At 44.8% G+C, this 23,385-nt stretch overlaps 1 protein-coding gene across 1 annotated transcript in view; it reads left to right on the top strand.

The window, feature by feature from the left end:
- ALDH1A1 (aldehyde dehydrogenase 1 family member A1) overlaps nt 1–14,361 on the top strand; it is a 45,386-nt gene extending 31,025 nt beyond the window's left edge. Inside the window, exons 8-13 of the mRNA XM_063129342.1 lie at nt 1,941–2,043; nt 2,308–2,492; nt 5,984–6,148; nt 9,957–10,114; nt 12,073–12,147; nt 13,763–14,361. Coding sequence (XP_062985412.1) covers nt 1,941–2,043; nt 2,308–2,492; nt 5,984–6,148; nt 9,957–10,114; nt 12,073–12,147; nt 13,763–13,835 — 759 coding nt within the window. The 3' untranslated portion in view covers nt 13,836–14,361. The remainder of the gene's footprint in view (nt 1–1,940; nt 2,044–2,307; nt 2,493–5,983; nt 6,149–9,956; nt 10,115–12,072; nt 12,148–13,762) is intronic.
- Nucleotides 14,362–23,385: the final 9,024 nt, after the last annotated feature.

The raw sequence follows: 23,385 nt of genomic DNA, 5'->3' as shown, positions 1-23,385 counted from the left end.
GAATAGTTGTAAACAGAACATCCCTGAATCCCGCAATTCTGACAAATGATTTAGCCTCTAACTTTGCTTTGTATAACGATGTTAACTTTTTCTGGCCAGGAACTCGTTAAACAATGTCACTTTAATGATTTGCTGTGAATAGCCACCTCAAATACATCCATACCTTGCTTGAATTGAAGGAATATCCCTTCAAACAGGGGAATTTCAGGAGATAAAATTGATATAAAATGGGAACGACGCTATTGCCAAAGCTACGGGGAGGGCAGAAGATTGCGTTTCAAGTTAGTGTGACACTTCTCCCTGCATAATATATCAAATATAAGTCCCCATTTTTATTCCTTTTAAAAAAAATCACACTTTATTGCATCTAGTATTACATATGTACGATATTCCATACTGTATAGCATTTCATATAATATTATGCTATACAGATTTTGGCAGTTTTATTCTTATTTTTCATTTCAACTGTATTTTTAGACAAGAAGTTAGAAATCTTGCATCCTACAAAGAGAGGTGGCACATCATTCTGTCCCCATGTTTTACAGCTTTTGAAAAAGAACATTGTTCCTCATTGTGAGGGGTACTTGACAGAAATGTTTATATGGACTTTGTCCACATTTTAGCCTCGGAAGCTACTGTTAGGCTCCAGCCAGCTGTTGCACTCCCACCACCTTCCCTGGAGTAATAATTAGATTCCTAGCATTGAATCGCAGCTGAAGAAGATGGGTGGTGGGCCCTCCACTTTCACATACATACCTACCTACCTACATACACACACACACACACTGGTGTGGGCCTTGTTATCCTGTGCTGCTGTGACATGGGTGGGATGAGAGGTACGTCATGGGGTGTTGGTTTCTGCTTCAGACGTGGTGTGGGATCCCATCATGGGGAAGCAGCTCCTATATTGCTGCATGAATGAAAGGGGCCTAAGACAACAGAGACAACTCGTCCACTGTCAGGAGATGAGTGTTGTGAGCAATTTCAAGGGCAGGGCTCCTGTTGGTTTCTCTGGAGCCACCATTTTATGATGAGGATTCTTGACATATTCTGCAAGGAATTTCTGGAAGCTTGCAGAGTGACTTCTACCTCCAGAAGACATGTGTTTTGAAATATATCCCTCTCCTCCATTAAGCAATTGCTAGTCATAGGAGGTTGTCTTATCAGGGAAGACTATTTATCCATCTAGCTTGGTACTGTCTATCATGAACAGCAATGGCCCTCAAGGTTCTACATAGTCCATTATGAGATGCCTTTGTTGTTTGGAAATGCAGAGGACTCAATTGAAGATCTTCTGCATGCAAAGCAGGTGTTCTACCACTGAACTTACAGTTAGTCCTCTATACCATAGGACAACCTTTTTGGTCCCAAGGGCCACATGCACACACATCTATGATTGACCTGCAATCCTGATACAGGTTGCTTTTTCCTCACTGCTAATGGATGGCGGAGGGGAAAGAGTGATCTGTGCGAAGCTCTCTGGGGACAGTGAGTGAAGAGTATTTCACTCACAGAGGGAGATTTGGCAGCGGGTACAGGTGAAGATGGAGGATGGTGAAGATCAGGCATGGAAGCGGTTTTCCCCTGAAGCCAGCTTTCCCTTGAGGGTATGGTGTCAGGGGCTGTATGTCAGCAGTGCTTGGGGCTGGGGGCCAAAGTGGGCGTGGCCACTTCACACTCACACACACATGCACACATTGCCCCCATTCACATATCCATTCACATATCCATTATCTCTCTCTCTCTCTCTCTCTCTCTCTCTCTCTCTCTCTCTCTCTCTCTCACACACACACACACACACACACACACACACACACACACACACACACCAGTGCAGTGAAAACTGTCAAAGGTCAGCTGGATCCTCTTTGGGATGAGAATACTTCCCCACAATTTCTGTTTGTTTCCTCTGCAAATGTTTCATTTGTGCTCTCTTTCAGGTTGGCAAGATGATCAAAGAGGCTGCTGGAAAGAGCAATCTGAAGAGGGTCACCTTGGAACTTGGAGGGAAAAGCCCCAATATCATATTTGCGGATGCTGATTGTGAGTGGCATCTCCATCTCTCTCTCTCTCTCTCTCTCTCTCTCTCTCTCTCTCTCTCTCTCTCTCTCTGATTTCTTTTTCTTAAAAGCAGTCACATGAGTCCTGTTTTGCAAAGCTAAACTTCAGGGAGCTCTGAGCCAGTGGAAGATCAGAGAGATGCTCCTGCATTAAAACCACCGCTATTCTTTCTTTACAGCTATGTAAAAATTAACCTGGACCAAGACACATCATGTAGACCTTACTGTGGATGTGCTTCTTTTGCAGTGGACAGTGCAGTGGAGTTTGCCCACATTGGCCTGTTTCACCATCAGGGGCAGTGCTGCATCGCTGGATCGAGGATTTTTGTAGAGGAGAAGATCTACGATGAATTTGTGCGCAGGAGTGTGGAGAGAGCTAAGAAAAATGTGCTTGGCAATCCTCTGACACCTGGAGTACACCAAGGCCCGCAGGTAAGTTCCAGTAATAATTTGTTGTTGTTGTTGTTGTTAGGAGTGGGGTATCACAGCCACAGTTGGACTCAAAGAACAGGCCTCCTAGGAGCTGGGTTGGAGCTTTGCTCCTTGAGCCACTGCAGGAGCTCTGTCTATACAGTTTAAAAGCCCCACGGGGGGTGCACAGTGGTGCTGCAGTGGTTATACAATGCAGCACTGACCTTGCAGCCCCACAGGGCTTTCCTGCAAAGCTGCATGCTGAAAACATTGGGGACTTATTTATTTATTTCAAACATTTATATCCCGCCCTATATCATTAAGATCTCAGAGCGGCGTACAGATAAAAACATACAGTATAAAACAATAAATATGCACAGTTAAAAACAAATTAAACCATGATCCAAGTTAAAACAATATATAATTTAAAAGCAGTAAAAACAGTTAAAATAGTTACCCCGACTTTTCCTGCCAGCACGAGGACACTATGGCTCTTCCGCAGTCTGTCCTCTCTCCAGCGTCGCGCCGGAGGCGTTCCCGGGTGGAAGGCGACCTGGTCGTCAGAAGCCAGGCAGGGCGCTGGCCCAGAAAGCCAAATGGCTGCCTGAAAGCCACACTGCTGCCTCCAGTGGGGATCACTCTCTGCCACTCCACAGCAGCAATACTGAGGAGTTTGGTGGCAGAGCGGTGCCAATGCGGAGCCATGAAGGCAGAGTCCACATGGAAAACCACATGGCTTCCAGAACAAAGTAGCTGTCTTTGCAACCCCTTCCCAATGTGATTGATTCCTGCCCTTTCCTGTCCTGTCCTACAGTAGGGATGCTGAATCTCTTTCAGCCCAAGGGTAGAATTCAATTTCAGAGAAGCTCCCAGGGGGCTGGGAGCTGCATTCCATTGATGGATTTGTCCAAAGGCAAAATAGGGCAGAGCCAAAGGCATAATACTGCAGGCCCCAAATTATCAAAAATGATGCTCTTGCCGCCCATAACTGTATTTTATACTTACTGTTGTTCCCCATCTTGATCAGACTGGAGAAGCGGGTAAGAAATTATTATTATTATTATTATTATTATTATTATTATTATTATTATTATTATTATGCCTTTGGAGAGGCATTTCAATGCTGGGGAACTACCCAATGATGGGTGGTTGGAAGAAAGGAGGTGGTACCAGGGGCCGTCTGTATGGGAACCCCAGAGGGCAGATTGGGATCTCAGGCAGGCTGAGATAGGCCCGCAGGCCTCAGTCAACACCCCTGCTGTAGAAGTTGTCCTTTCTGGCAATCGCCTTTTGCATCAAAATTTTGTCACATGCAACTCACGTCCCTGTTCTGCTCCCTCTTAACACTTCCCTTATTTCCTGGTCCTGCTAAGCTCCCCTTCTTGGTTTTCCTCCCCACACCTACTACACCTGCCTTGGCTGCCTTCAGGGAACTGGCTTCAGCCAGCCTTTCTAAGCGATGATTCTGCCACACCCTTCAGTCTGACTCCTCAGCCCAACCCTGCAGGGAGGGTACAGAGTCCCAACCCAAGGCGTGATCCTTTGGCAAAGTGTCCCACATGCTCCAGCCTCAATTTGAAATGCCAAACTGACCCCAGTTCTCCTCACACTGAACCAGCTCCTCAGCCTACAAAATAGAAATAGAAGCTATTCTCCTACAACTCTGTTTATTTATTTATTATTTATTTATTTATTACATTTCTATACCGCCCAATAGCCGGAGCTCTCTGGGCGGTTCACAAAACCGCCCAGAGAGCTGTTTGTGGCAGTATCAGGAGGGTCAGCTACTCCTGTGGTTTAACCAGGAACCATTAATGAAGTAACATTCCCAACTCTTTGAAAAAATTGGGCCTATGTTTCCTAGGCTTCAACTACCGAAGCTGGAGAGCCAGTTATGAAGCAAGACATCTTTTAGGGTTTGGGGAACAGGAAATGCCCATGTCCAGGTGTGGAAGTAGCGGGCTTGGGCCTGTTCTATCTGAAAGTCACCGGTGGAGTGCACCACCCTTCCCCAACCTGTCACTCCAGATCTGTTGGACTACAACTACCATCCCCCAGCCAACCATTCTTCCTGGGGGTGATAGGTGTTGTAGTTGAACACGTTTGGAAGGCCCCAGGTTAGGGAAGGCTCGTGCATAGGATCCTACAAAATGGCAGTAAGCATGGGGCTATATGCAGGCGGCTCCATGGAGTGCCATTCTGAAGTAGTCATACAGAGAGACATCACACTTTTATTTATTTATTTATTTATTTATTGCATTTCTATACCGCCCAATAGCCGAAGCTCTCTGGGCGGTTTACAAATTTAAGACAATTCAAAACAAAACAATAGCATAAAATCATAATATAAAATACAATATAAAAGCACAACCAAGATAAAAACAGCAGCAGTGCAAAAATACAAATTTAAAATACAAATTTAAAACAGCAAAGTTAAAATTAATTTATAGACTATTAAAATATTGGGAGAATAAAAAGGTCTTCACCTGGCATCTAAAATAATATAATGTAGGTGCCAAGCGAACCGTCTTAGGGAGCTCATTCCACAGCCGGGGTGCCACAGCAGAAAAGGCCCTCCTCTTGGTAGCCTGGTAGCCACCTGCCTTACTTCCTTTGTGTTTCACGGACTGTGTAGGCCCTCCCTGTAATCTGGGCCGTTTGTGTGGAAAGTGGAACCATTGCCACAGTCAGCTCCACCTGGTAGCCATGACATTTTAAGCTACTCCTGGTAGAGTTGGAAATCAGGCCTCCTGTCCTAAATCGGTGCTGCCGAATAACAGCCTTCAGTAACGTCTTCAGTAATCCCATGCAAGGGCGGAAACCGTTATGCTTTCTGACAGACTAAATGTAAAAGATCTGGATCTCCACACCAAAAAAACCCAAAGCCTACTACCAAACCAGGCCGAGAATTCTGCAATTGGAATCCCCAGATTCTGCAACTCAATTGCTGAGCCCCCTTGGATAATGAGCCTGCCAGTTCCTTTGGTGCAGGAAATGCCCCAAGTGGTGATCCTGTGCAAATTAAACTTCAGCTTTCTCTCTCTAATCAGCTTATTAAACTGTTTTACTGGCTGGCTCTTGTTAACTGCTGCCTATAACTGCAGGATGGAAATCAGTTTCCTAAGTTCTGAAGTCAGTGTGACTTCTCCAGAGTAATTGGTCTGAGAGTGGCATCCATGCAAATGGAGAAGTTGTACTTCAAAAGGTAACCCACCGAGTTAAAGCACTTGATGAGCGAAGGGAATTTAAGGAAGCCCTTGGCCCATGAGAACACTGAGACTTTATAAGGCAGCACTGTGGTTTTTTTGGGTGGTAGTGGGGGGGAGTAAACTTCTTTGGCGCTTAAAATCCTAATTACTGAACTTCAGGGGGGAAATTGGCAATGATCCAACATCTCAAAGGCAAGTTGTTGCTCCATCTCTCGCTGGTAAAGAGTTTGTTTCTGCTTTGTTAATCTTAAGGCCAAACGAGCGGCTGGGGAGTGACTTATCGGTGCAATGTTTTCTGTTTAGATTGATAAGGAGCAGTATGATAGAATCCTCACGCTAATTGAGAGTGGGAAAAAAGAGGGAGCCAAGCTGGAATGCGGAGGAGGCCCGTGGGGAGACAAAGGCTTCTTCATCCAGCCTACGGTTTTCTCCAACGTTACAGACGACATGCGCATTGCCAAAGAGGAGGTAAGCGAAGGCAGGACCCTCTGTGTTTTCACGCGATGCTGTGTTTCAATAGCTGCACAAGATGTGCATTTTTAAAAATTGAATATGCAGATGATGATGATGAAGATGATGATGATGATTATCTAATCTAGGCCTCTTTAACTAAAAGCGTTTTTAAAATATACATGTTAGTTTGCCTCAACTAAATAGGATACGTCAGCACTAATGCATAATCTCAGGTCTTTTCTGCAATCATAAACTATGTTGTTTATCATTTTTGAAAAAGATCATTACCCTGCTTTCCCCCCTAAAAACAAATGAAAAACAAAAAGGAGTCTCTCAAAGGGCCTACGAGAACTCATCATTAAACTACATCTCGTAATAATAGTTCAAACAAACATTTGTTCTGTACAGCACCATGAAAACTTGATGGTGCTGTATAAATATTAATAATATTAATAATAATAAAAAGAATGTGGGTTTTTTCTTTACTTCCTCGCTTATGCAGCGACTCATGGTGATTAAAAAAACAAGTCATAAACATTTATGAGAAGAAAACATGAATGTCCTTTTAATTTTTAAACGGCTTATGAAAATGAATAGTCTGCACAAATGTTCTACTTTTATTCCATTGTCATATGGATTCAGAAAGACTTTTTACAGTGTCTGCTAGCGATGCTTGCAGCAGCCCCACGAGGAGATACTCATGAACCTTGGCCTTCTTGGTCCAGCATTCAGTCAGCTTCCAGGCAACGTGTGCATGCAGAGTCATTAGAGAAAACAGAATTCCTGCTTGCTGCTCAAGCAGTTACTGGAATAATTCACCATCACGGCCTTGCTTGCCTAAAAAAACCCAACCTCTGCCATTGTTGTTACACTTAGGCCTTAGCTAGACTGGGCTTTATCACGGGGCGAACCCCAAGATCGTCCCTGTGCGTTCACATGACACACAGGGGATCCCAGGATCAGGAAGGAATGATCCCTCCCTTGCCCCAGGATAAAGCCCTCCCCTTTGGGCCCGCTTTTTCCGCAGCCCCAGGCTGAGCCCAAGACCGCGGAATGTGTGGCCCCCTGCCACGGTTTGACCCGGCTCCGAGCGATTCCTCACATGGAGCTGGGAGCTGCGTCCATCGGGGTAGGGTGGGGGGAGCGGGGAAATTAAGTTTTTTTTTAAAAAAAAAAAACCCACTACCTTTAGCGCACCATCTTCTTTAAAAATAAAAATGGCGGACGCAATGCCTCTCTTCCTGAGGTCGTTGCACCGCACGTGTAAACGGAGGAGGGATCACATGTTAATCACAACACAAGATCTTCCCTCCTCCGTCGCGGACTATCAGGTAGGTCTAGCTAAGGCCTAAGTCAGTCAGCACATGTTTTACACCAGCCTTCCTGGCTCCTAAAGAAGGGGTAGAGACCGTGTAGCCTTCTAGATGTTTATGAACTCCAGGTCCCCCTGGCCTTAGCCAACATAGACAATGGTGAGGGTCTATTGTTCAACAAATTCCTGGAGGGCCAGATGTTTTGCACCTCTGTCCTAAAGGCCAAAGGTGCTAGGAGGATCTCTGCCTCAGTGAAGGAGCTTTGCATGGGCAACTTTCTCCTAGCCCTGAAACACCAGTTGCTGCTGAAGCACTAATGGCTGTTCCCATGCCTACAGTGGGGCAGAGTTGAATCCCATCACCAATGGAAAGAGACTTCTTGTGCCCCTTTGGGCTATAGCTTGATCTGATGAATTGTTCTTTCAGTGCGACAGCTCATATGATCATCAGGCTACATGTTGCTCGGTACATCACGTAGGCATACCTACAACACAGAAAGCTGCCTTATACAGAGTCAGACCCATTGGTCTTTCTTGTTTAATATTGTCTACACTAGGAGTAGGCAGCCTACTGGTGCCCTGCAGATGTTTTGGACTACAGCTCCCATTGTCCATGTTAGCTAGGGCTTATGGGAGTTGTAGCCCAAAACATCTGCAGGATACCAGTAAACACTGACTGGGGTGGTTCTGCAGGGCTTTAGATAGGGGACTTTCCCAGTTCTACCTGGAGAGACCTTTGGTACTCCTAGTGCTCTATCGCTAGGGATGTCAGGAAAACCTGCAATGGATTCAAATAAGTTTGGATTTCTATGAATCTAATCTGTAGATTCTGCAGCCGGCTGTCTTTTTCCAAGTTGCACGGATTATGCAGACTTGCGAACCATTTTTTTTTAACTTGGGGGGAGATTTGCACAAATTTGCACTTGCACTAATGCAGGCTTGCTAAGTGGAATAAAATTCTCCTACATGCTTGAAAAAGAAAATTCCCATTCCATCAGTCTGACAATCCATCAAACACAGACGGAAGGGATTTAACAAAATCCGTGCGGACCTATCTACCGCTGCCTTCCCCCACATTTCTCCCCTTTGCATTTTGTAAGCCTTCCATGGATTGGCTGTGCCTGGTGTTCTGCTCTGCCTATCTTCTGGCTGCTCATAGTAGAATTTCTATAATTAATTTCAGAGCTGGCACATGCACAGCTTGCTCTTGCTGCAGCTTTTCACTTATTCAATTTGTCAGTGCTTCCCCCCCCCCCACTTCGCCCTTCAGCTAAGCTGTGTGTAAGAGCAGTCATGTGTACTGAAGTAGCACACTTCTCCCCCCCCCCCCCAGTTTTGAGCATAGGGTTGTGTGCATGAACCCATCAGCACTCTTTGGCAGCTTCCATTTTTCGAATCTTACCACTGACAGGGCTTGCCAGAGCCCACCTAGTTCCCCCTTGCTTCAGCTCCCACGTGCTCTTCATTCTCTGGATCACCATTACCAACATGACAACATGCTCAGCATTTAAAACATATGTTTTCATGCAAACAGTCACTCATGTGCAGGGCTTAATTGAAGAAAGGGAAGGGGGGAAATGTGATCAATGGGGGAAAAACAGAAAGCAAATGGCGCATGAAAAGTGGTCTTTACAAGTTCCAGAAAGCCAAACCAAAGGTTAAATGGTCAGAAAGCAAATGAATTACCTGGGCAAGCTAAATCGTCAATTTTATTACGGTCACTGATCCGACTTTACACATACAAAAAGGTAGGGAGAAATTACATACAGATTTGAGAAATATGCAACAAAATCAATTCTGGAGAGTCCTTATACTCATAGTGTTCAGAAAGAGTTTAGCAAAAGCCTCAATTGTGTCTCCGTCCTCTGTTGCCCTGAAGCAATGAAGGAGTGCATTAATTTGTAATCTGGTTTTGAGCAATAATTTCTCTCTAACCTCTTTATAAAAAGAGCAACAAAGTAGAACGTGGATTACCAATTCAGTCTTCTCTTCTCCAGGCTAAACATTCCCAGTCCCTTCAACCTTTCCTCCTAGGACTTGTTTTCCATACTACTGGCCGGTTTTGTTGACCTCCACTGAACCCTCTGAAAGCAAAGACTATGACACAAAACTCAACATTTATTTTAATCTGGAATCTCTTTAAAACATGCTATGTAGAGTCCCATTCAATGGGGCTAGGGAGATCCAATCCCCTTTAAATAAATGTGATTGGGAGGGAACAGGCAAGTCTGAAATGGGTGCCTGTTTTTACCACCTGTACAACAGACAAGGAAGAATTTGTGCCCAAACAGGCCCCGTGTCAACCACAGAAACCACAGAGAAGTGTCTTGGCCAAAGGCCACTGAGTTTGTCACATGTGAGAATAATACCTGAGGACTTACGTTACAGGAAAAGTATACTTTAGGAGGGGTGGGGGAGATGACCAGCATTCTGCCGGGCCTCCCGTGGTGCTGATGTTTCCCACTGATTTCTTCCTCACGGTGATTAATAGTTTCTTTTGCTCTGCAACAGATATTTGGGCCAGTCCAACAGATCATGAAGTTCAAAACTATAGATGAAGTGATCAAGAGAGCAAACAATACTCACTATGGTCTAGCAGCTGCAGTGTTTACCAAAGACATTGATAAAGCTCTGACATTTGCAGCTGCCCTTCAGGCTGGAACTGTCTGGTATGTATCCTTGATGCTGCTCTTCAGTCCTAACTAACTGCAGAGGGAGGTCTTGCTGGGCCTGGGCCCCAGATCTATTTCTCAGGGGGCCAAATCTAATACCCAGGACCCCAGATCTATTTCCCAGGCACCTGAGAGGTCAGTGATGACAATGCAGGATTTATTTTAGTTGACTTGTCTGGCACAGGGTGATTGCAACTGGTGGGGAAGGGTTAACATGCTGGAACGCCTTGCCTTCCCCACCCACTTTGAAGGGCAATTCATTTTATTTTAAAAATCTTCCCTGGGTGCCAAATAGGTTTTTTTCTTCAGTGTAATTGGCATGCATAGAGGGAATTCCCTGGAGATCCAGCTGTGAAGGGTTAATTCTCCCCTCCCAGCAATGGAGGCTGGTGGCTCTGATTTTGGTGGGGCTGTGAATGCATTCTGGGTTTCAGTCAGAATAGAACAGTGCTAATCAGCACACAACTGTTAAATATTAAATGATATCAAAGCAACTGGGGTGGTAAACAAGCATTTTATATAAATTTATCATAAGTGAACAAACATTTTATATAATTTATTGTATAAGCCACAAATTATTTTGCAATAATCAAATATAAGTACTTAACGAAACTGAACAACTTGTTAACAATAACCAAACTCAAACGGTTTACAATAACAGAGTGATAACTGAATGATTAAGCTACAGGCCTCCAGTTTTTTCTACCTGTTTCACAACTGTTTCGTCAGAGTCAGAATATCGCAACAGCTTAATGTTGCTTATGGTTGGAGAAAGAGGAAGATTTGTTGAGTTTATTCCTCATATTTCAAAAAGACTTTTAAGTCCTCCAAAAAAGGATTGACTTGGATCCCCAGCCAAAAACGTGAATCTCCAGGAGCGGTGACTCCTTGACCAGCTGGTCATGGGGGACAATTTTCCTCTAGAAGGGAAAGAAAGAGAAGTTCCAGGGAGGGGAGAGTGAGAGATTGCGAATTAATTGTAAATGAAAAGGAAGTATTAATTTGGCGTGATCTGGGGCAGGGTGAAAATGAATTGAAGAATTTTATTTTGATAGTGGTTTGGATAAGAAATAAATCCAAGACATTAATAGGTAATACAAAATGTATGCAGAGTTGTGTCCTGTGGGCCTGGGCCCTGAATCTTTTAACTGCCCAGCAACACCTCTGCTTGCTTGGAAGAATTACTGCAGGATTTCTTCTTGTTTTTGACCTTTGTGATCCGTAGGCACACAGAGCACTTTTTGCACAGTATTATGCACCTGTATGAAGGGTAAACTGTGTACCTACATACCGTATTTCTTCGATTGTAAGACGCCATCGATTGTAAGACGCACACTACCAGTACCACCAACAGGAAAAAAAAAACTGAGACACACCCGCGATTCTAAGACGCACCCCATTTTTAGAGACGTTTATATGGGGGGAAAAGTGCATCTTAGAATTGAAGAAATAGGGTAGCACAAAAGATCAAAGGCAAATATCCTGCAGCCTGCAAGCCACAAAACAGGGCTGAAGCCGGAGTTTGTTTTCACCAGCTGTGAGTTCGGCTCAGAAAGCTCCTGCTAGTGGAGAGGGGTGTGTAACTTTTGCCAATTTCCCCCTCCCACTCATTCCTGTTTCCACGCTGCTCCAGAGGGTCCTCCCACCTCCTGGGGCAGATTTGCAGAGGACAATGGGAACTGCAACCACCCAGCAGCACACACACATCCCCCAACTTCACAAGGGAGCATTTTCCGGGTGCTCTGTAGGCTCGCAGGGAAAGGTGGAAAGTCAATTTCCACATGGCCCCTTCTGGATCCAACCCATCGGCATAATTACAAATATGCTATAACACCATCCTAACAGTCACATGAACCATAGCACAAAATCCCAGAAAGAAACCCCAGCTGGCTGCTATTACCTAGAGATTCTGTCCATGAATAAGCTGCCATTACTTCCCTCTCTTTTCTTTTCAGGGTTAACTGCTATAGTATAATGTCTGCTCAATGTCCTTTTGGAGGATTCAAAATGTCAGGAAACGGGAGAGAGCTGTAAGTAAAGAAAATGGGGATTTGTTGGCATTTTTCTGTATGAAACCCACAGGAATTCTAAGGGAGAGTTCATAAGGTCCACTGTAACAACAAGATGCCACCTCAGCCTTCTTATTTCTGCGACGTTTCTCTTCACACTGTCTGGATTTAGCAGTGTCATTTGGCTTGAGAGTAACCACACAAGGAAGAAATGCAAGGAGATGTCACTTCATGTACAAATTGATCATATGAACGCATTCTTCGGTGTGGTGTCCTTTGACCGTTTTTACCAGATCTGAATACCAGATCTGAGTACAATTCTCTGTCCAGATCTTGGCACTGTTGGAAATGTTCCAGTGGTGTTTTTTTCTTCCTGCTATGGAGTCAAACAGCTGGCATTTAAAATGCAGGGGGGAAAACATGGTATGTACTGGCTTCTCATAGGAAACAGCTGGTGAAAGTTAATATAATTGTATGCCATCATAGTCACATTCCAAGAAATGAAGCGACTAGTTCCACATGCCCATACAACAGGCCCAACTTCCTCTCACCCAATACCGCATGGTAACCCCCCTTTTAAAACTGAGGGGACTTTTTGAAGTAGTTTGTGATGTGAGATTCTGCCATACTAGTCAAAAGAAAAAGCAAACAATCTCAGTTGGATCCCAGTCAGGGACCTTGTTCACACATAATGTTAACCCATAGTTTATTTAACCCATAGTTTATTTAACCCTCAGCTAACTCAAGGTTTGTTGCCCAACCCAGGGCTTGTCTGGCAGATGACTGAACAAACTGTGGGTTGTTTTCTTAATCCCTGGGTTGTTTCCCTCCTCCTTTGTCCGTTCCCTCCATGTATCCAAATGCCTTTACGGTTTTATAGTACTGGCATGTAGAGTGGCTGAGTTTGTTTCGTGTGTTTTTTAACGACTCTTGCCAGCCACCTCTCAAGCCTGATGAAGCAACCCACGAACAACCCAAGCTTCTGCGTTCACATGAAATGCTGGCACTCTAATTTATATACACAGGGAATGCTATTTATCTATGCTTTTTAAAACACCACAACTTCGCACAACTAGTTTAATACTAGCAACTTCCCATTTGAAAGCCCATTGCATGAAAGCAACAGTTATGTGGTTTAATGTTTGAAGGGAAGGTTCCAACAGTGTCTGACTGCTAGTGCTATGTATGTTGCACTAGTGGAAACCAATACTTGTGCAACATCTCTAGTGCTTGCTAGCGCGATGGGCTTCCCCAGGAAACCCATCGCATTCGCAAGTATTATGGACGTTGCACCAATGTTGATTTCCACTAATGCCTTGTAATTAGCACTAGTAGATAGATACTGTTAGATACATCCCAAAAGTTGCTTATGGATCATAGAATTCAAGTTCTATTTTTTTACACCCATTTGCGAACTGCCCAGCCTCTCTGTGTCATCATAACAACCAACCCACAGAGCAGCTGTGACATCTCTGGCTCTTCAGGCTCACTATGACATCTGAACAAGTTGAAACATACTGTCAGATGACATCTGCAGCCCAAGAGCATTAATGTGCTAAATCACAGATAAGATGTAAAAGCTATTCTTATGGCTCTCTCTCTCTCTCTCTCTCTCTCTCTCTCTCTCTCTCTCTAGGGGAGAGTATGGCCTTCACGAGTATACAGAAGTCAAGACGGTCACAATCAAAATTCCGCAGAAAAATTCATAATGTCACTGCAGGGCACGGGGATGCGACAAAGTCAAATACTAAGCAAAATGGCAAAGACCAGCTATATTGCAAAAAGTTTTCTAGCAGAAGTTTTCATTTAAATTTGGATTGTTGTTTTCTTTCTATCTGTCAAAACAAATGCTTTTAACAAATATTAACTGTCATTTAGAAAATCTTGAATCTGTTTAACTGAGAAAGGGAAACCTTAATGCCAGAACCTAATTAACATGGTTTGAATCTTATTGGGGAAAAAATGTAATTTCCCCCTATTTCAATTAATCTGTAGTGCTGTGGAAAATACATTGTTAACACATAATATTGACACAATTCGGTTTAGTATGCTGTTGCACAGTTTTTAGCTGTCTTTCTTTCCTTTGTTGTGAGCTTGGCAAAATATGGCTATCAAATATATACTTTGTTATCAGGGAAAATTATTAGCAATCTGTTACATGTTGTAGCTTTGAATCTGTTCATGTTAACTTCTGTACAGATGTAAACTTTATTAAAATCTATGCTTTAAACTGTTGCTCATTCAGCTATTTGTAGACTAGAGTTACTACAATTTAGGGTGCAATCCTATGCATGTTTAGACAGAAAAAGTCCTACTTTATGCTGGGGATTGTAGGGGTTTTCCTGTCTAAACTTGCATAGGGTTGTGCACTTAAGGTCTTAAAAACAAGATTAGGGCCTTATTGTTTGCTTTGTGAGACTGTCAGAGCAGCAGACATGCAACCCAATCTTATGCATACATACTCAGAAGCAATTCCTGCTGAGTTCTATTGGACTTTGCTCCCCACAGTAAGTGTCGATAGGATTGCAGCATGCTCTAGTCCTATTTAGGAGTTGCTCTGTATTGCTACATTTCCTCATTCACATGGACATATCACTGGGTCTATGCATGTGTAACAACCAATGTTGGTTTTAGGAGGCCTTTAACCAGAGATGTGGCATGCCAACAGTGGGCTTGTGCACAATACTCTTGTTAAATGGGGAATATCTACTGTTCAAATGGAGAAATTAGCTCAAAGGTCATGAATGCAAAGGGTTTTTTTGAGGGGGGGGAGGTTTAACAGATTTTTATTCTCAGAAACGCATGCATGTACATTCATTACAGAGGAGAACTACCCATGGGGTTCTCAGCTGAGGCAGTAGCCTCATGCGACATCATCCTTCTTGACAATGGGCTGCATTGTTCAAAACAAAGGTGTCTGGACCGAATGGGAAGACCAGGTGTAGGACCACAATTTTGTTTAAAAATGGAGATGGAGAGCCTCGCCAGTGGCACTTTTCCTTAGAGCTATCAATCAAATTCAGAAATTCTGTATTCAGCTGAGACTTTTTGGTAGCTCTTTCCCAATTCTCTGTGCATCTTGCAGGACCAATTCCACCCTTTGGACTCAGAACCAACAACTCATGCAGTCCACTACCAGGCCCTGCCATTGCTATGCAGGCCTGACAGGTTGTGCTGCTCTGTGCATGGGATGCTTTAACATGGAGGGATGGTTTCCATCTGCAGCAAATGAGGCTGGACAGAAGAGGGCTTTGCCCCTGCAACTGGGGCACAGGCACCAGGGTAGACTGGAGAATTGTGCTAGGAAAGACGCATGCAGAACAATATGAGAACTGGCTCCTGGATTTTTCTCAGAGCTGAGACATGCCAAAGTGGGGGGTGTCCAAGCAGGAAGAATAAAAGTTGACTGGACTGGTAGATGATTCTGGTTTAACACTGTTGATAAGACAGATCTTCCACTGTACCTGAATGCAGCAGGCTAACTGGAAGTGCAGGGTAGATCATATGGCACACAGGTCTCTCCTCCAACACCTTGCTGCCATCTCCCAGCAACTGTTGCCTGAGGCAACTGCTTCACTCTGCCAAATAATAGGGCCAGTCCTGGTGGGGGATGATGAGATCAGTGGGCATGGCCACCACTCTTGTGATGTCATCTCGCCCTCAGAGGGCCTGATTGTGTTGGGATGGGGCAGGCAATCCAGCCACTGAATAGTAAGCTCAGACAGGTTTGCTTATTTATTAGATTTCTTTACCACCCAATATCTGAAGTTCTTTGAGAGGTTCACGGCAGTTGAAACCATAAAATACAACATAATAAAACATAACATAAAACCTTAAAAATCTTAAAACTACAGTATAAAACCAACACAAAAAACCGCAGGTTCCTTGCTTCTTGATAAATTTCTCATCCCCCTTGCTATACGGAGCATACGTTTTCCAGATTTTGCTGGATACAGGGAACAAGCTCCTTCAATTAAACCAATGAGGAAGAAAGCACAGTTTGTGGGTCATTTACCTCTGCGGCAGTTCCAGAGCCCTAATGCCATTCCAGGCCATTCCCACGTTCAGGGGAGGCTGCTGGCTCTGATATCAGTGGGGCATTGAATTTTCTCCGGGTTTCAGTCAGAACCAGCCAGAACTTTAAAAGAGCTCCTTTACTGTTCTGATTGTAGTTCTGACAGAAATCTGAAATGGATTCAACAGTCCATTTACATAGGAGCCACAAGCCTCCACTGCCCAAGTTTCCTAAACAAAATGGCTTCTTGAGCCAAGGTGTCAGTCAGGGTAATGCTGATTTAAGTCCATAGTTCACACTACACGTGACAGAGAGCTGGCACATCTCAAGCTCATCTGTAATAAGTGCGTAGCATTCATTTCCCCACCATCACCACCAATATATGCTAGCTGTAACATCATTCTGTTGGAGGGAATGCTCTGACTCACCCCATGTCTCCGCTAACAAGCTCTTGAGAAACCCGAACCATCATGATTGCCCCGGAAAGTGCAGTCCCATCTGCAAGCCCTGAAGGAGTGGGCAAAGGGGTGAATGGCACGTTTTCTGGAATATTCTACAGTCGCAACATGTATGCCTGCCCATTTTTGTGGGAGCTGGTCAAGCAAATGTATACATAAAATGAAGTGTGGCTCTGGTTCTAATCCAGGAAAGAAAACAAACGGAACTGCAGCCCTATTATTGAACATTTGGGAAACACTGGTCTAAAACAAAATATACAGAGGCCTGCCCTACGGATGGCACCATTAGAAAACAAAACACTGGGCTGCGCCTATGCCTTTAACAGTTGCCTGGCACACAGAAATCTAGCAATAAAGCTTTTTCTCATCCCTTATTTTCCATCCAGGAATTCCTATGTGGCAAGCTACTGTTTAAAAGCAGGCATCATATCATCATCATCATCATCATCTGATTATGATATTCATTCCCTCAAGAATTTTCATCCATTCCCATTTGAAAAGCAGAATTGTGAAGAAATGATAAAAAAATGTTTGAAGAGACAAAACGAAGGCTAGATTTACACCTTGTGTCAAATCTTTACAATCCCATCATGGTAATACTATATATACCTTTTGTGCTTTTATACCTCATTTGTTGTGGTATTTTGGACAATATGGAATAAAAAGCAGGAAATAACACTATGAAAGTGGAATGAGTAATGTGCCCCAACAGTTAGCAATGCACTTCAATAACGCTATAAAGTAGTAGCATAGGAGTGTCATCAGACGGGAGGATTTTCACGTTTTCCTGCTTCTCTCCCACTATAGCAACAATCTCTTTACGTGGTGAAAGAAAAAGAAGCAGCAATGACCACGAGGGCCGTTCAGTGGGCGTTTTTATTGCGCTGCTTTTCCTGCACACAACAGGAAATGGCGGCAAGTTTTGTTTTTAAAAAATAAGTCTGGTTTTCCGGGTCTCTTTTTCAACGGTAAAACAAGTGGGAAGAGCAGAAAGTGGATGGTGGCTTCTAAAGGATGTGCAAAAAACCATGAGTGGGCAGAAGAGAGTATGTGATAAAGTGCTCATCTGATGAACCCCTAGATCTAGCCCAAGAGAGGAGGCAAAGTAGTTCCAACTTATGTAGAAGTTGTCTTGGGCCTATATATTTTTGGCTTTAACAGCACTGACATTACCAAAAAAAATCAACCAATGTGGCAATGCCAGCGTGAAAGTGGGATGGGGGAAGAGCACTTGTTGAGTTTCTGCTTGGGGAAGAGTGACACAGGAGCCCTGTCTGGAATGTGGGGCTAGCGTGGCATCAACAAAAAAGAGGACAAAAAGGGAGACAGATTTGCATAACATTTTCATATGCTAATTTATGTTAATAGATACAAATTTAGAAAAAAATAATATTACTTAAATAGAAATACAGTACATTTGGCCATGGTGGGGGAGACTGTAACCAGGCGCCCTGTGTAGGGTGACCATATGGAAAGGAGGACAGGGCTCCTGTATACATCTTTAACAGTTGTATAGAAAAAGGAATTTCAGCAGGTGTCCTTTCTATGCATACAGCACCTGGTGAAATTCCCTCTTCATCACAACAGTTAAAGCTGCAGGAGCTATACTAGAGTGACGATACAAAAGAGGGCAGGGCTCCTGCAGCTTTAACTGTTGTGATGAAAAGAGGTTTTCACCAAAAGCTGCATGCATATGAACAACACCTGCTGAAATTGTTAAAGATATAGGAACCCTGACCTCCTTTTCATATGGTCACCCTAGTACTCACTCAGTGAGCTGATGTTCAGGTGCTAATTGCTGCTCGGCTGGATGAGGGGATGGGAAAGCGCACTTTCCAGGGCCTCCAGAAAGCATGTCCTCCCCAACCCTGCCCCGCTGCTCCAATCAGGGCCTTTAAGGAAATGATAGAAAATTACAGAACCCCCTGCCCCCGACACCCAGGATAGAACAAAAAAAACAGATAAATCTGGGGAAATCCTGACTGTTGGTCACCCTAGACATGTGGTCACCTTATGTGGGAGTGGGATGGATGGACAGTGGCAACCCTAACTAAGCAAATACAGTAAGGTTCAAAATGGGAAATATAGAGTAAACCTAAACGTATGAAAAGATGTTGAACGTATAGGGGTTAAATCCTGCTAGGAGGTAGGCATTGTCTTTGGCTGCATTGTGCAATCTTGTAGATTAGCAGGTCTGAGCTCAAGAAAGAAAGAATCAGGAAATACTTCCAGTGTTGAAAGAGCCAATTTAACATTGGAGATGAATACCTACAAACAAATACATACTCCTAGTTTCCACCCAAACAGCAACTCGGCACACATTCTTCTCCTTTGGAGCTAAGCCCAACCCTGTATTAATCTGATGTGCAGAATTTGTCCATGGGTCCTGCCAAAGCAAAGAGATACACCTTTTGTCAATTTAGAATTCAGGCCAGTTTAAGACTGAATATGTTTATGTTTGCTCAAAGCCATCTGAGATACGCTTGAAGGCAAAACCCCAGCAACTCAACAGGTAGTGCAAGATCAGCTGGAAGATGTTGTCAGATGCAAACAAGCAATTTTGCCAAAGACCATAGTTAGATCCAGCTTCTTTTGCACTGATGGGAACATGCCCTGAGCTAATGCTCCCACCAGTAGTAAAGGGGGAAGTGGATCGTGGCTGATTCCCCCCTTCCTCTGCAGCCCCCAGCATTACCTCACCCACTGTTCCAGATGCTCCTCAAAACCTCCAGAGCAGATTTTAGGGGTAATAGCAGACTGTAGAAGGAGGGGAAATAAACTTCCTCCCCCATTTTGTCAGCAAAAATGCCTCTGCTGGATCAGAAGCTTTCGGTGCATGGAAGGAGCCAGTGTGGTGTAGTGGTTAGAGTGTTTGACTGAGAGTCAGGAGATCTGGGTTCTAGTTCCCACTTAGCCATGGAAGCTCACTGGGTGACTTTGGGCCAGGCACAGACTCTCAAACCATCCTACCTCACAGGGTTGTTGTTGTGAGGAGAAAATGGAGGGGAGAAAGAGGATTATGTATGCCCCCATGGGTTCCTTGGAGGAAAAAAAGGTAGACTATGAACATAATAAATAAATAAATAAATAAATAAATAAATAAATAAAGCAGCCCTTCTGTCCACGGAAGGAAGATGCTGAAGCCAAAACATAGGCACAACATTGCCCATGACTGCACCCAAACTATGGCTTGATAAAAGGCTAAACAAAATCTTTTTTAAAAAAAACCAAAAAAACAATGCAACTTACCACTCACTGGTGGTTCCAAAATCCTGGCCATCTGAGGGGGAATAATGTTAAGTTGCATCAAAGGAGTCGGAATGCTTGGTGGCCATGTGATGTGCTATCTGTGGCTACTTTTTGGCTTGTGCAAGACCTACAAAGTGCACTTTTGCCCCTTGCCCATCCTGACTGATCAGGACTTCTAGAAAGAAGCTAGTGGACTGGGCAGCAGACATGATCAATGCCTCCTCAAGGGAAGGTGCGGGTCTGGCACTCCTCAAAGATGGCATTGTGAAATCCTTCCTAAGGCTGAGAAGGGTCTTGGAAGCACCACTTTGTAATGGCTTCAGTCCTGCTGAGGGCAAGGTCTTAGAAAGTGGGGCTAGGAGATGACTGCTTTACCCCATGTCTTAAAGGATGCCACATGGATACACCCTACCTTCTATACTATTTAATATCTACACAAAATCACTGGGCAAAGTGATTTGCTAGGCTGGGATGCATCAATATCCAGATAAGGCCTACTTCTCAGACATTCATACCAAACGTCTGATTTTAGGGAGTCTGAGGAAGTCTTGAATCAGGGTCTAGTATTGAGGGTGAATATGCAATTTGGAGGTACTGCTGCTTGCAGGTTCTGGTAACCTTGGCGTAAGTGGACAACCTCTTATGAATGTGGTTGAAATATCCCCTTAAAAAAAATGGGAACAGTAGTCCTGGATCTGGCCCTGAATCCAGGGTGTTGCTGGATCTGTCCCAGTTCCTAAATGGCCAGGTAACCGAGTGACCAGGAGTATCTTTAAAAGCTTTGATTTATCTTCAAGGTGAAGAAAATTGACCTGGCATCAGTTATTCATCCTCCAGGCACTTCCTGGTTAGATTATTGTAATGCATTCTTTATGGTGCTGCTCTTGAAGATTTTTCAGGAAGTTCAACTGGTCAAAAAATTGGATGTCCAGGTTTTAATTTCAAGCTGCTATTTCTGACCCATAAAACCTATAATGGCATTGGACCAGGGTGTGCCCATAAGAAGTTGCTTGAGCACCAAGATGTACTTCTGAGGCCCTGCTAAGTGCCATAGCTGTTGAAGGTACAGCAGGTGGGCATGAAGGAGAAGGCTATAGCTTGTACGTTTCGGTTCCCTAGCATGCTGTCCTTGTTGACGTCACTCAGGGATGGATGCCCTTGGAGAGTCTTCCCTCCCTCTAAGGGGGGGAAGAGTCTGGTACCTCTCCTTCCAATGTGAAGGAATTAGCCTCAGTACTGTAGCATGTTCCAGAGGCTGTACCAACGTCAACACTGAAGCCTCGGTATAGACCAGTATTGGTGAGTCCAGGAATGGTGGCAGAGGAGGTAACACTGAACGTTGCCCTGATGGTGACTCTCGTTTACTTGAGTTTTTCTTTTTCTTTTCCTTCTGAGGAGGATCACCCTTTGGGATACGTGCCTTTTTGGAAATTCTCTTGGCAGCCGCCAAAGACGAAGAATGGCCCAGCATGGGCAATTTGGTAGAGATCACAGTTAGAGCCACAATAGAGTGCATGGGAGATGCTCTCTAGTTTCCTCCCTGATCGCCTCTGCCCTCCATTCTGTTCAGGGCTTTTGGTGTCTCCGCTGCCCTTAAAGCCTTGTCCCACAAAACTGCATGGAGATTTGCCCGATGTTTTCTGGTCTGTTTTGTGAAGGACATGCAGTGGTGGCAGGTCTCCACTATATGTCCTTCACCTAAGCACACCACGCAGAGCGAATGCCCATCAGTTGGGGGGTAACTTTGCCCAACAGCAAACGCATTTTCTGAATGGGGCCTTAATGGCCAACACCTTCAGGCGAAAATGCTATCAATGATCGCACTAAAGGAATAGTCTAAATATATATAACTCATATATATACTAGATTAAGAAACGAAGAAAACCAGTAAAAAACGAAGATGGAAAAGCTCATCTAGTTGGTTTGTTTAACAAGGAGAAGACCTAAATTAGTCCAGCCACAACGGCGGTTGAGAAAAAGCAGAGGGAATGGGCGGGGACCTGTTGGAGCATGCCCAGTGGGATGATAGGGGAGGGTTCCCGCCAAAACAAGCTTAGCCATAAAAGTTTCCCGATCGAGGCTCCGCGCAGGCACAGAGCCCATATGTGTATGCACAGAGACCACGAAGAAGAAATAAAATAAGCAGGACAAGATTTAGATCTGAGATCTGGTTTTAATGTTAGTGGTTAAAAGCACAGGAGTCCTGCCAAGGAGCAGGGGGAATGTGGAAATGCCCAGCCAGAAGGAAAAGTGCATACTAACATCTCATATAGTCAAGAAAGAATGAATAGCCTTAGAGATAGGATACTCAGGCATGACCAGAAAAACACAGCTTGCTACGCCCTGATCAAAACAATCACTCAGCCATGAAATAAGAGTCCCCCTGGTGAATGTCAAGCAGGCCTTGAGCAATTGTAAAGCGAGCCGCCACAACTGGGCATTATCAGAAGGAATGCAGGTAATTCGCAGGTGTACCTTGCGGCATCTATGCCTCTTGCCACATCACCTCTCTCAAACTGAGTGGACAGCACCCAACGGAAATGCAGCCAAGGCATGTAAGCTCATTCACTCAGCTCATCCTTCCACAGAAGCCCTTAATGTTCAGTGACAGGTTGTTTGCTCAAGCCATGGCAATGAATCTCACAAAGGAAACGGGCATTTTCAGCAAATGTTCACACCTGGGCACCACCAGCAGACACCTGCTGGCAACTGGATGGGTCTTGTTTGTCTCCACCCAGGAAAAGTTTGAGAGTCTTGCCTTGGGCAGACCAGGGGCCTTGCTAGACGACGGAGTAGCCCGGTGTGAGCCCCAGGCTGGCCCCTGTGCATCCAGATGACACACAGGGGATCCCAGGCTCAGGCAGGGGTAACCATCCCTTGGCCCAGGATAACCAGCACTGTTTGTGGCCTGGTATTTCCCGCAGTCTCGGGCTGAGCCCGAGACCGCGGGCGTGTAGCCCATTCCACTGCTTTTCCCAGCTACTGCATTTACTCGCAAGTAGCAGGGAAAAGCGGCGGGTAGTGCGCAGTGCTCTGCACGAGCGCTGCGGCCATCAGGGCAGGGTGGGGAGATGGGGGGGGAAACTGGAGCCGGGAGGGGATGGGGGGAACTGGAGCCAGGGGGATAGGGGGGATGGGAGATCGTGGGGGATGGGGGGATGGGAGATCGTGGGCAGGTGGAGGGGATCACAGCCGGGGGGGGAAATCGGGGGCAGGGGGAGCTGGGAACCCTTTATTTTTTAAAAAAAACACCTACCTTTATCGTTGGTGCACTCCTGCGCACATGGCCCCTTTAAGAAAGAAACAAAATGGCCACCGCGATGGGGCTTTCCTTTACCCCATCGCGTTGACGTGTGGATAGGAGTGACAGCCCGAGCTACTTCTAGCATGGGCTGGCTTCTTCACATGCCCAGATTTTAAGGTAGGTCTAGCAAGGCCCCAGGTGGCATCAGGAGCGGCACATCTTACTGGGATGCCCAGAGAGGGGCTGTAGTTCAATGGCGGAGCACATGCTTTGCAAGCAGAAGGCCCCATGTT

This window comes from Elgaria multicarinata, chromosome 6 (assembly GCF_023053635.1).
Source record: "Elgaria multicarinata webbii isolate HBS135686 ecotype San Diego chromosome 6, rElgMul1.1.pri, whole genome shotgun sequence".
In the NCBI taxonomy this organism is placed as follows: domain Eukaryota; kingdom Metazoa; phylum Chordata; class Lepidosauria; order Squamata; family Anguidae; genus Elgaria; species Elgaria multicarinata.
Note: the sequence above shows the minus strand (reverse complement) of the source record. Positions and strands in the feature narration are given on the sequence as shown.